This window comes from Quercus robur, chromosome 8 (genome assembly GCF_932294415.1).
Source record: "Quercus robur chromosome 8, dhQueRobu3.1, whole genome shotgun sequence".
In the NCBI taxonomy this organism is placed as follows: domain Eukaryota; kingdom Viridiplantae; phylum Streptophyta; class Magnoliopsida; order Fagales; family Fagaceae; genus Quercus; species Quercus robur.
In genome coordinates this window covers 36,840,493-36,854,242 of record NC_065541.1, presented here as the reverse complement: position 1 = coordinate 36,854,242, position 13,750 = coordinate 36,840,493, and the positions used below count along the sequence as shown (strand labels likewise).

Below are 13,750 nucleotides of genomic sequence, written 5' to 3'. Positions count from 1 at the left end.
ACGACTTGAAGGCAAGAACACCCAAGGCAGTAAAGAGTCAGGCCATAGCAAACTTGCTAGCACAATTCCTGGGAGAAGAAGAATTCCCGTTGGATGATGAAGTTCCGGGAGAAGTGGACGCAGCAAAAGCAATTGAAGAGTAATGAGTAATGAAGTTCGATGATTCTTCTACAGCCCACTCAAGAGAAGAGGTCGTGGTGCTCTCGTTCAAGTTAGAGTTTCCTTACTCAAACAATGCTACAAAGTACGAGGCCTATCTCACTGGGTTGGCCATAGCCCTCAAAATAGGGATCAAGCATTTGAAGGTGATAGGTGACTCGAACCTGGTGGTTTGCCAGGCCAAAGGGATTTTCTCTTTGAAGGAACCAAGTTTGGCTCCATACAGGACTTTAGCCCAAAAAATGGAAGAAAAGTTTTCAACGTTTGAGATAGAGCACGCTTAGAGAAGCGAGAATTGGTATGTAGACGCGTTAGCCGCGTTAGGCTCACAGATAGCCTTTGAAGGAAGTAGTACCAGAGTCAAAGTCAGCAAACGAAAGGAATCAATTGTTGAAATACTGCAGAAAAGGTTCCAAGAAGAAAAAGGCTGTAAGGAGGACTAGAGAATTCCCATTAAGGAATCCTTATTAACAGAAGGAGATATGGCAGATTTGAAAATATTGAAGGACTACACCCTGATGAAAGGGGAACTATAACGCAGAATGCCAAGAGGAACTCTGTCAAGATGTGTGGGGCAAGAAAAGACCCAAAGAAAATTGAAGGAAGTGCATGGCAGAACTTGCAGGTTCTACGGTGAGATCAGCCTCTATCACAGACTTCAGAAAGCGGATTTTCATTGGCCAATCATGTGTAAGGATGCAGACCTAGTCCAAACCCAGTGCGAAGCCTGCCACTTGGTTGCAGACAAGGACGAGAGTTACGCTGTATTCACTAGTGAAGACTGGAGAAACCTATTTGTGCAATACCTGATAGAAGGTATCCTGCCACAGAAGTATAGTTAGAAACATAAACTTAAAAAGTTGGCAGTGCGCTACTTTTTGCATAAGGGTATCCTTTTTAAGAAAGGGTATAATGGAGACCCATGTAATGCGCTACCCAACAACTCTTGCTCAAATAAATTCATCACAACCTACCAATACCCATGCAATGCAACTGTGCAAAGACCCTCTCTCTGTGAACCCAGGATCATGACTGCCGTGAAACGCCTGCTCCAAAACTCAAAAGTACTAGGCTGCAGGAATGTTCGAACAAAAGTAGAAGACTCTAGAATGGCAATGAAATCGTCAGGTATGTCCTGATCCAACCCAAACTACCTCCTCACTCTATTGGCAGAATAGTGCACAAACCGGATGCCCTCATCAGCAAGGTAAGGCAACCACCCAGCATTAATGCCTGCCAAGTATGAAATCCCCCTCTCATCAAAGGCAATCAACGGGGTGGTGGTCCCAACGATATTAGTAAAGGGGCCCATGACCGAATCAGCACATGTAAAACCAATGCCCAAACTCCCGTATGCTCTCTAACAAAAACCAACTCCCTTATCGAAAAACTCTACAGCAGGATGCCCGAACGACTTCAACCCAACCCAACGGTAAGCTGGTGGAAAATCAGTTACAAAGCAGTTGCAAAAATTAGTAATAAACTTCGGACAAAAACAATACTTTCTTTGGCAAAATGGACAGACTTGCACTTAGTCAAGTGCCTAGCACAACACTCTCATAGCAGGTGCTGCAAAATGGTACTGTGGGCAGAAGTAGTAACTATATGGCAGGAACCCGTCTGCTTCTCATCACTCTTTAGAATATCTAACTACACATACTAATGACCTAGAAACATAGGGGCTAATGGCAGACTCACCCCAACGGAAATCTTTATGGCTAATCAGAAATAAAGAGGTTTTACAACATAATGAGGGTAAGAGCCGAAGATGAACTTACAGAGCCAAAATGCAACAAAGGCCACGCAAACTACATCAGAAGCCTTGGAGAAAGCCCCAACCCAATGCAACAACTTCGCGTTGCCACTCATCCCTTTCTTCAACTCGACTTCCACAGCCTCCTCCTCGGGAGAAAGCTCAATATTACTCTGGTCCACATCGCCGAGAATGGGTAACTACAGTTGATTTGCCACATCCTCCAAGGTCATGGTGATCTCGCCGCTAGAAAAGAAGAAGGTATGGGTAATGATGCACCATTGGTGGACCAAATGATGAAGATTGAACAAGTCCCTATAGTTGGACAATTAACACGACGAAACAATAGCCTTTAGCACGCCAACCTGCTGCAATGCTACCATGAAACCCATATCGAACAACTCTTCATCTCCCTACTCCTTCCAACCCAAAGGGGTACCCGACCCAAATTCAAAGAGAATGGGCACGGGGAGTAAAGTGTCTTGGTGTATATCAAGATCAGGGATTGAGGAAGCCAAAGGGGCCCAAGACACCTTCGTGTCACAACGGCAAATAGAGAGCCACCCGTGGCCCGGCAGCGGAGGCAAGTAATCACAGAACACCACCAGAAAATGAGTGTGGGTGTTGTACCACGAGTTGATGAGGGAACGCACCCACTATCTGGGTCACGACCCCCTTCCTCCTCCTCGGAGCATTCCAATTTGAAGAGGAGAGCATCTTCGCCTGCAGTTTTGGTGGAAGGGTCGTCGGTGGAAATCTCTTTCCCCTTACGGCGAGAAGAACCCTCACCTTTCGCCGGTGTCATGATGGGATATTTGATCGGAATAGATAGGTGAGGATGTTTGAGGAAAAAGACATGGTGAAGGAGAAGGGAATGAAAAGATATTCTGTGCGAATGATGGGAAGGGAATAAGTTTAAGAACTAATGAAAATAAAGATGACGTGAAAGGATGCAATGGGTCAGCCGTCAAAAGAAGCATCGTATTAATGAAGCAGAAGCTGTGTTTCAGAATAACTGCTAAATTGGGAAATTCAAGGAGACAACACTATTCACGGCAAGAAAGAAAATAAGGCAAGGCCCACTATTTGAAATAAAATAAAATAAAATAAAAGAGGAAGAAAAGAAAGAGACTTTTTATTCGCATATGAACCACATGAGCAATTCATATGCTCCAGGGGTTGAATATTGGTGACCATTTTGGCAAAAGGGCCCAATAACCAAAGAAATCCAATAATATGAAAATGGGTGAAGAAAGAAGAATTAGCAAAGTAAGAAAAAAAACCATTATCCCCGAATGACAAGAATAATGATCCATAGGCCTACAAAATAGTGAAAGGGCCCCAAAGAAAGCAAATAAGTCCAAGGGAGCCCCAAAGAATAAAGTAGTAAGTCCATAAGAATCATAAAAAGTAGAAAGCAAGCAAAGATAGGCTGGAGGGGCCCTAAGAAAGGGATTAGTAAATGGGATTGGTTCAAAGACCAATAAACTCAAAAATAAAGGATATGGTAATTGGGTCTAGGAAGTCCAAAAGATTTAGTAAAAGCATATGGGAATGTAAGGAGCAAAAAAGAATGAGATGGGCCAACGATGCCCAAAGGTATATAAAGGGCTGAGGAAGCCCAAGATGATATAAGAATTGGCCCAACAAGAATACTAGGCAACGAAAACTAAGGGAAGGAATAATATATGAAATTGATATGACAGGCTCAAAGGAAGCCTAGCGAACGAAAAGTTAAATGATATCATAGCAAGAACAATGCAGTGACATGGTAGGAGTACCAGTCAGCCCATATCCAAGCAATACCCAGCCCAAAGAAGAAACGAGATGCAAAGAATGAAAACCCAATGACTTACCCATGGCACAAAAAGTTAAACAAGCAGCAGAACACACAACAAGACCAAACAAACCCATAGGTAATAGTAAACGCATGAGTACCAAACAAGCAATGGACTCACATGAGAGTAGAGCACATATAAGACTAAAGCACCACCTACTTGTACTCAGCTAATACAGGGGAGGTGGGCCATGGGTCAAAGGTAAGAAAGAGTGTGGTATGGTGGTGGGGAGAAAGGGGAAGCTTATTCTGGAGTTCTCGCTTAAACTCTTTTGGGGGAAATGTCCCGCTAGAATGACATACCACCCAAAAGAGGCAAACATGTGCTGAAATCACTAAGTGTATGCTATAAAAGTTAGTAAGAGAAAATACACAGCCCTTATTCGGATGGGAATGCCATGGAAAGTTAGAAAATATAACAAAACTTCCTTTGTCTGGGAATGGAACATGACGCAGCCAGCACAGGGTAGTAGTGGTGTCTGGGCAGCCAGCAGACCAGTGGGTAGTCCGAGAAGGACACCCACAACAGGCAAAAAGTAGTTGAGGGGTAAAATGGTAAAACTCATTATGGCAGGCAATATAAAAATGTCTCAGCTGTGCACAATAAGGAACAACAAGAATGAAAGGGAAAAATAGTAAGGAAAAACATTGAAAACAGAAGAAGAAAATAGAGAAAACAAAGAAGGTAGGATAACGGAGAGGAAAAAGAAGTAAAAAAGAGTGTGAAGCATGCACCAATAGGCTACTCACTTCTCTCCCTCTCAATAGCCCATTCTTTAGTAAGCTAAGAGTTTGAGATTAAGCCACTTAGGTCCATTTTTCAAAGTAGGCAATTTCTATGGCAGAATTTTCCTATGAGGTTACCTACATTGGGGATCGGTCCCCTTCTTGAACTTAAAAATCTACCAAGGAGCCAAGTTTAGCAGACTAACCCCATTTCTTCTTTTATCATAATTGTTAAGTGCTAATGTTGTTTTCTTTGTTGCTTATTCATTCCTACCATACTTAACGTTATCGTATTTCCCTTTTTGCAAGATTTTTTAAACATTATCTTTTATCAATAATGGGAACCTTAGTTAAAATATTAGTTGTCCTGCTGTATTATTTCTTTTCTCTTGCTATAACATTTTTGTGACAATATATCCTGTCATGGGGACATAACCAAGATCCTTGTCGGGGGTTCTAACTTGCACACAGGCTGGCTTAAAGTGGGTTTCAATAAAGCCAGTCTCGACTCTCCTACCCCAGAATCATTGGGCCACAGCACGGCAAGAGCAGTCCAACCTAGGATATAAAAAGGCCCACCACAATCCCTCACTCGCTCAATTGACACAACCCAATAGAAATCCCCAAACCTGAAACTTAAGCCCAACCGTGAAATCTATACCAACGACCCCAATCGTTCAACGATAGCCTCCCTCCGCTTATGTCAAAGAGATGAAATAGGGCACCTAGGTTTCAGTTTCGCCTGACAGACAAGGAGCTTATATTGTGCTATTTGAAAAGGAGGGTTTATCAGACAAATGCTTAAACCCAATATCATCGTTAATCTATGCATACAAATGGGACCCTAAAGAATTGCCTAAAACTAAAGCCTTTTTGCTTTTGTTTTTGGGAAATGCTAACTTGGTTTGTTTGGTTGTTTGATGGTTTGAAGTCAAATCTTTGTTTGGTTGTTGATTATGCTCGGAAGTAGTTTGGGTTTGATTAAAAATTGAATATTTATTAATAATTCTTATAAAATTTGTTTGTTTGCTTAGAATTTTTTATGGGTTTTGGATGAAGTTTGGTTTTTGTTGTGTTTGATTAAAAATTGAATCTTTGTTAAGAATTCTTGTAAGTTTTGTTTGCTTCCTTAGGATTTTATATGGGTTTAGGATGAAGTTTGTTTTTTTGTCGGGTATGATTTGAACTAGTTTATGGGTTCTAAGCCATATTTCATCTCCTCGACACAGGCAAAGGGAGGCTAGTATTGACCAATTGGGGTTGCCGATTGGGATTGAGCTCACCAGTTGAAGCTGTCGCTGTCAGGAGTTTGCCCTTCTAAAAAAATTGTTTCCACGTTTCCAAATCATTGTAAGCCATGTGTCCATATATATATAATGGTTTAGTCCAAGTCAAATACTTAGCATTTTGTTAGCCACATATGACATAAACAAACGGACATAGATGGAAGGATGAAAAATAGACAATTTTGCAAAGTTTAAGGATGAAAAACAAACTTTGAAAGTTTATTCATGAAAAATGAACTTTTATGAAAGTGTAGAGATAAAAATGATATTTTATCCAAACCTGACTCGTAACTGACCAAACCCAAAAGTTTAGGTCAGTTAGGCCACCTGAACCCGACCTACAACCAACTCGACCTAAAAGTAACCCAATTGTAAGACCTACCACCTGAACCAAATAGACCTAGACCCCCCCAAAACATGTCAAGTCAGGTCAATTGGGTTGGTTAGGTCCTTGCTCAGCCCAACATAATATATGGCCTCAAAATCTACTGAGTTGTTGCTTTTCACTGGTGAAGAAGGGTTTCAATCATGTAGGGTGCCCAATTATCAACCAACATTAGTAATTTGAAGCCTCTGCTCAATACGAAAGATAAAAAGTAGAATGATTGAAGATAAAAACTAGAAAAGGAAAAATTAGTTGAAATTTTACATCCTAGTCGTTCCACAAAAAGGATGAAAAAAATAGAATGATGGAAAATGTCAAATGTGAGCGGAGAGGAAGAAAATGTGAAGTGAAAAAGGTAAGACTAACTCCATTTTCCCTCCTCTTTTATGTCATCTCATCTCGTTTGTTTAGTTACAAATTTAACATTTACCTTTTCAACAATAATGCACACTTAAACCTGAGATATCTTCTTCAATACCTCAATAAGGTGGCAATTTAGCTTTTGCTTTTTATCTCGTACAAATGTTAACCATCTATTTTAAAATTAAACTAGCATTTATCCTTTTGTCTAGGCCATAACAATTAACAAATAAACTACCAAAAGTTGTGAGATGCCAAACTCAAAGACAATTATGAGTGCATTCCATCAAGTGTGCCAAATGCCAAATATTTGGCATTTGGCACACCAAACACCAAAAAACCCCTCCCATGAGATGTTCTAAATGCTATAATATTTGGCACACATGAACAATAACGTTCCATCTTTGGAATGGTACGGAAGAAAATGCTAAAAAAAAAATTATTCATTTTTCTCTCTTCCTTTATGACTTCCTTTCTTCTCTCTCTTTCTTTTTTCTTCCTTCTTTTTTCTTCTTTCTTTCTCCGCCTCTCTCTTCATCTTTTGTCACTCTCTCTTCCTTTTTTCTTCTTCTTTCTTCTCCAGAATCTTCACTTCTCCCTTTTTTTTTTATCTTTTTTTCCTTTTTTTTTCTTTTTTCTGTCACTTTCTCTGCACCTCTCTGTCTCTCTCTTCTTCTTCTTTTTTTCTTTTTTTCCTCTCTCTCTCTCTCTCTCTCTCTCTCTCTCTCCTTTTCTCCACCTAGACCGTTGCCATTGAGATCGGTCGTTGCCATTGAGATCAGCCATTGCCGTGGAGTTTAGCCTCACCGATGAGGTCGACTGATGGAGATTGCATGTGAGTTTGGGCGTTTTTATTTTTTTTTTTATTATGGATTCCATGTGATTGTGGGTGGTGGTGGAGTTGGGTTAATTCCATGTGATTTAGGTTGTATAAATGGAGTTGATTTATCATTTCTTTTTCTTTTTTTCTTTTTGAGAGTTTTGTGTTGATTTTGTAGATTTTTTTTTTAAAAAAAAGTAGTATTGGGTGGTGATGGCGGCCGGTGGATTGTTGTTGGTGGTGGCGGGTTGTACCTATGGCTGTGGGTGGTGGTGGAGGGTTGTGCTTGTGTATGGTGGTAGGTTTGGGCTTTTTTTTTTTTTTTTTTTGGGTTGTGGATTCCGTGTGATGGTGAAGTTGGGTTGATTTCATGTGATTTGGGTTGTATAAATGGACTTGATTTATCTCTTCATTTTTCTTTTTTTTAGAGTTTTGTGTCAATTTTGGGGATTTTTTTTAAAAGTAGTATTGGGTGGTGGTGGTGGCAGGTTGTACTTGTGGGTGGTGGTGGTGGGTTTGTTACAGTTCTGTGCTTGTGTTTGTGTATGGTGGTGGGTTTTTATTTTTATTTTTATTTTTTTATATTGATGGTTTTTTTAATATTTTTATATATTATTTTAATGTATAAATTTGAAAAATAAAAGATGTAATGAACGGTAAATTGTAAAATGATGTGTTAAAATAATAAAGTATGTTTTTTTATATATCAAAATGACATATTTATAAAATACCTGATGGGAATGGTCTGGAGACCAAATATGCTTCTCTAAGTTTTATAAACCATTCTGAACTAAGGTTGCTCAAGAAATTGGTCCCACTGACAATGATCGCACCAGACCAACCGCTTCCAACAGTTTTCATTGGCGTGGATGAACTACCCTACACGTTCCCCCTACAACCTGGCAACTTTCACCATAGCTCCGCCACATACCAACGTTTTTCCCCATGCCTACCACCACATTACCTTTATTTGAACCTAACTCAAATCAACCCCACATATCAACCATCGTGGCTGACCTAAGTCGAGAAACCCACATGCCCAACTACCATTAATCCCCACTGCCACTCAAAAAGCAATCTGACCTCTGCCGATTTGTGATTTTTTTTTTTTTTTTCATTGATAACTGGCTAACCACAGCGACAAAAAGCCGCCACTACCGACTTCACCTCTCTGACCTCTACATTACTGTTTTGGTTTTTATTTTGGGGAAACCAGCTATGTCTGTGCAATATAAAATGGCCACCACACTAATAAACATCCTCTAAACAAAATGCAAGGCACAAAGAAGCAACAACTTAAAATCAAAATGTTCTAAATGCTTATATACTTATTACAATCTCATGAATGAGAAATATTTTTTGAGAAAAGATAAAATTTAAATAAATAAAAAATTATACACTCTAATTACATGATCAGATGGTTCTTAATGTAATATATTACACCAAATGAATACATAACAATGCAGTATTATCTACATGGTAGTTACTTGTGTCATCTTCCTCTTTAGCATGTGATTAAAATTCTTCTTCAAGTCTCTGTTTATCAAAATTTCACAAATTTAAATAATAAGACAATCGGGAGCTAAAGGAAATAGCCTGATTCTTGCACAACAAGAACCTAAGCTGGCAGATGACCTTTGCTCTGCTTTTTCCTTCAACCACAATCTCCAATAATTTCAAATGATCAAGACATCTAGCTGCTCCACGCCTTGATCCTGTAGATCCCCAACCATTTGAAGGCATGTCTCCTTTTTTTTTCAGTCCTTAAAAGAAGAGAAGGAACTATGTCTGTTAAAAAACCATTGAGGAAATCTCACTTAACAGCATACTTCTGGAGAAACTCTAGAAATAACATAATACTTCTGCATGGTTTAGAGATATAATAAGCATAAATACAAACAATATATAATTATTTTTTGATAGGTTACAAACAATTTATAATTAAAAATTACTTTCTGAAAAACCATAACGGAAAAAGAGAATGAGTAGAATTCAAATGTTATCAACTAGGTTTATTTGAAGTATACACAAGCAAAGATAGTCATGCATTAAAATTTAAAATACAGGATCTGTCATGATGAATATGTCACTGAATTTTCAGAAATCATAATTTTACAAATATATTCAAAAACAGCAGCAGAATAGCATAAGTCATTTTAATATAAAGAAAAGCAAAAACATTCTATAAGATAGTGTAAGCAATAAGGCACACATCTTTTAGAAATGAAATGCAACTTGAGGGGAAAAGGCACTTAATAAAAAGTTACATAGAGCATAGATTAATTGCAAATTCCAGATTGAATTCTCTTTGTGGCGATCAAGTAATTCTGTGCTGAAATGATTTAACAGAAAAGTGATACCAACAACTCTTCCTGTGCAGTCGGGTGAAGACATCTTATAGGTTAAAAATAATAAGCAAGTCTTGATAATTTAAATTCGATAGTACTTTTAATTTTAGTTCTCCACAAAAAAATTTTAGACAAAATTTAGCTACAAAATTAGTTATAACTTAAGGCTACAACTTTACTCAATATCTTTTTATTGGAAGTAAATTTTGACAAATCCATCATTAGATTACATCTTCTTCTTATATCCTCCATATTTGCAAAATTCCTAGAAAATTAAAGATTAATAGCTATGTCATTAATAAGTTGTTTAAATTGCAAGTTTTTGTAGTTTAAAATTATACATAAGATAGAAGCTTATAGATGATATAGTAAATAATATCCGATTGATACAAAATTTGACATGCGTATTAAGAGCATAAAGAATATACAATTTAACGATTAGATTTTCAAAATATATAATAATATTTATTTTATTGAGTAAAGTTGTAGCCTAATTTTGTAGCTAAACTTTATCCAAAAAGTTTTTCATATGCCTATTAGAAGTCATTCTTTCCAGAGGAATTTCCAAGCACAACCTTAACAACTATGAAATTACCTTGCAGTTTGCATTGCAGATAATTATATAGCAGAACTGCTACAAAACTTTCTGAGCTTTGTGTGTGCTCCAAACTCTTCTCTTCCCAAAGAATGCTAGATGTGCATGGAAATTAGTTCATCAACTCCACATTGTCTAATGTCAATGACCATTGATTCATTAAAAGAGGGCAAAATGCCACAGCACTGTCGTCGTGGAGACTTCATCTGGAATAAAGAAGACAACATTTGCAAAGTGACACTAACTTACAAATAACTAAAATATGAAGAAAACGTCATATGATGAACGTATGAATTGCAAATCAAGCATAATTAAACTAGTTCGGCAATACCTGTTCAATATCAAGCTCAAGCTTCTTAGAGAACACTCTGATGCCTTTCAAATTCTTTATTGCATTAGGTGTGACACACTCTTTAACCAAGTGTCTGGTATAGTAGCTCCAGACACCACTTTTATCAGGTACAATACTTTCCAGAAAGAAGGTAACGGGTCTTTTACATGGATCTTTAGGATACTCTCTCGTGTTAAACATATAACGACTTGCATCTACTGTGACACTCCTCCTCCATGGTACAAAAGTTCTCTGCAGTGAAAGGAGATCCGGGAGAAATTCATTACCATTGAACACCTGGATAGCATAACCCCATGCAACTGAAACAGTCAATGAATTTAATCGGTCATAGCAGACAGTCTGTTGCAAAATCCTGGCAGGATCAACATTCACAGCTTCAAAAAGATGTTTGATTGCTTGAGTCTTGTTAATGTCAGGAAAGATTGGCTCCAAAGCATCCAAATGATGAAGGGACACCAAAGGAGACAATGGATGTGAAGACAGCATCCCGAACAAACTCCCCCTCATATCAACCTGGTATGAAAAGAATTAAATCATGAATTGCCTTCAAAATTTAGTCAACTAACTTGCATAAAATCCCATACAACATCCATAAAGTAAAGAAGGAAAAAAAAATGTGAAACATTATAGGATAATCTAAGAACTTGGTAAGGTTATTTAGCCAACCCATGTCAGTCAGCTAAGCAACCTCTCCAAAAAAATCTCAAACTACTGTTGCATGTCACACTCATCTGATCTCTCATATGCTTTTAACTACATGCAGGTTCATATATGCCAATAACTAGCAGATCAGGCTGTAAAAGTCATTCAATCACCAACAAATAAAGAAAAAAAAAAGGAAAGAATAAGGGAGTCTAGTAATTGAGCAATGCCTGCATACACAAAAAAAATTCACAACAGTTGAGTTGGCAAGCTTTTACTAGCTCTTATCTAAGCCCATAATTGGCATCACAGTTTTAACTACCATTAACAATCTACCACTGAATAATTTCAGTATTTCAGTGATCACACATGGTCATGCATTACGATACTCTGCTCCCTCTTCTCACATAATAGTGGTGCATCCTATTAATTAAAACTTCATCATCATTCATGAGAGAGGACAGAACACTATTGAATAATTTTCCTAAATAGTTAGCAACAATTACATTTCTTTGAAAATTGGAGTAGTCATTAAGAATCAACATTTCAACTAAAATTTCCTAATTAGCCTTTCTTTCAACATCAACAAGTTTTGTACTCTACATTCTACAACAACCAAAACTTAGTTCCAAAATTTTGAAGTCCGCTATAGATTCTCAATTTGCATATAAATTAAACTTAGTTTGTGCTATAAAAAACTTTGCTAATACTAAAAATTGCTTAATGAGAAATGCGTATAAATAAAGCATATAGAAAGAGCATATACCTGATGAAAGCCAGGTTCATGAGTTAAACCAACACCGAGCTCCGCCAGGCACGAAAAAACCCTAGCATCGCTGCCATACAAGTGCGAGTACCTTAGCAAGCAAGAATCCAAAACCCTAGCCAAAACCCTAGCGAGCGAGTGGCTGATAGCGAATCCTCCACCGCCAAATGCCATATCAAACGAGTACTTCAAATTCTGCTCGTAACTCTCCGAATTGCCCCCAATGTAAAACCACCGATCATGATCGTACTTAGCTAGGGTTTTGACCAGATTATCGACGAAGAAAACGGTGTCGTCGTCGCCGAACACGTACCACCTCACACCCTCCTCGTCCCGATCCACGACCTCCTTCACCACGCGCGCCACGCGGATCGCCGATCGGAGACCTCCACGGAACGTGTAAGGGAACCTCGAAGTGTCGCCGGAGACGACCACCGGAGGCACAGTTTCGTCGCCGTCAACGTCAACGGCGCGGTCGAGGAAAGCGAAGGCGCGCGTGGAGTTAGGGGAGTACCAGAGGCGCAAGTAAGGCTTGCGGCGAGGAAAGGAGTTGGACGAGGAAGCAATGGCGAAGAGGACATGGCGGCGCGTGAGGGGAGAATTGGAGGCGCGTGGGATAGGAGGAGGTGGCGGCGGGTGGGGGTAAAAGAAGACGTAGAGGACGAGGGAAAGAGAGAGAATGAAAAGGAAGGTTTTTAGGCGGGAAGGATTGATGGTAAGCGATTTGAGGAACGTGATAGAAGGCATGATCTTGAGAGAAAGATGGCGAACGGTGCGTTTAGATTTGGAGAGACAAAATTGGAATGAAAATGAAAATTTGCGTTCATGTTTCGTTGGCTTTTTCTGGGACATTAATGACAACATAGATAGATACACCTGAGATGAGATAACCCCCTAAACAAGAAGCATTTATCAGTTCATCACTTCATTTAACCTTTTTCTTTCTCTCACTGTGTCTTTCTTTTTGTCTTTTTTTTCTTTCTTTCTTTATTTGTTTTTGCATAGTAATTATAAATTGTGCGTTTGATATGCCTGCGTTTTTTACGTAGTTTTATTAATTGAATTTACGGTTTTTAAAATATTTATAAAAATATTATTAAACAATATTATTTGAAAATTAAAAATTAGTAAGATAAGTTTTTTAAATTTAGGAAGTGTTGGGTAGAGTAGTTTGAGCAATATTATTTATAGTTTTTTGAAATATATATGAATGAAAATGTAAAAATGTGAGTTTAAAATAAGATAGCAAACATACCCTTAATATTTAAACATTATATAATTGGAAACGTAATTAAATTGATATTTCTGTTTCAATAAAATTTTCTTAATTTAATAATAATAATAAATTGTTACAAAACGTGCGGAAGACGCAAGACTTTTTGAGGTTGTCGGGGGAGATTTTTTTTTTTTTTTTTTTTTTTTAATTTTATAGAATGTCGGGGGAAATTTTCGACGCATATATTGTTTTTTTTCTCCCCCGACATTCTGTCAATTTAAATATTGACTTATTTCTCTAATTCAGTATAAAAAATAAAATAAAAAATCTAGACTTCTTTTACGGTGAACAAAAGAGGCACCATCATCACCACACGGTACTAAAAATTAAAGTATTATATTTCTCAACTTGGGCCGAGGAAGACACAGTAGAGGGATCTGATACTAAAATAGAGGGCCTAGACTTGCACTGCATTGTTTTAGATTACTGACTTTGTGAGTAGCCT

The 13,750-nt window shown here is 38.1% G+C and overlaps 1 protein-coding gene across 3 annotated transcripts; it reads right to left on the bottom strand.

The window, feature by feature from the left end:
- Positions 1 to 8,622: 8,622 nt before the first annotated feature.
- Positions 8,623 to 12,995, bottom strand: LOC126695385 (uncharacterized). Of its 3 annotated transcripts, none has more exons than XM_050392113.1 (4): positions 12,030 to 12,995; positions 10,601 to 11,134; positions 10,270 to 10,475; positions 8,623 to 9,188 (listed from the first exon to the last, which is right to left on the bottom strand). In XM_050392113.1, exons 1-3 carry the CDS (start codon positions 12,891 to 12,893, stop codon positions 10,365 to 10,367), a joined length of 1,509 nt encoding a protein of 502 aa, XP_050248070.1. In that variant the 5' UTR covers positions 12,894 to 12,995; the 3' UTR covers positions 8,623 to 9,188; positions 10,270 to 10,364. The 3 variants fall into 3 exon arrangements, with proteins under 3 accessions (XP_050248070.1, XP_050248072.1, XP_050248071.1); XM_050392115.1 differs by having other exon boundaries at positions 8,623 to 9,114; XM_050392114.1 differs by having other exon boundaries at positions 8,623 to 9,089; positions 12,030 to 12,994.
- Positions 12,996 to 13,750: the final 755 nt, after the last annotated feature.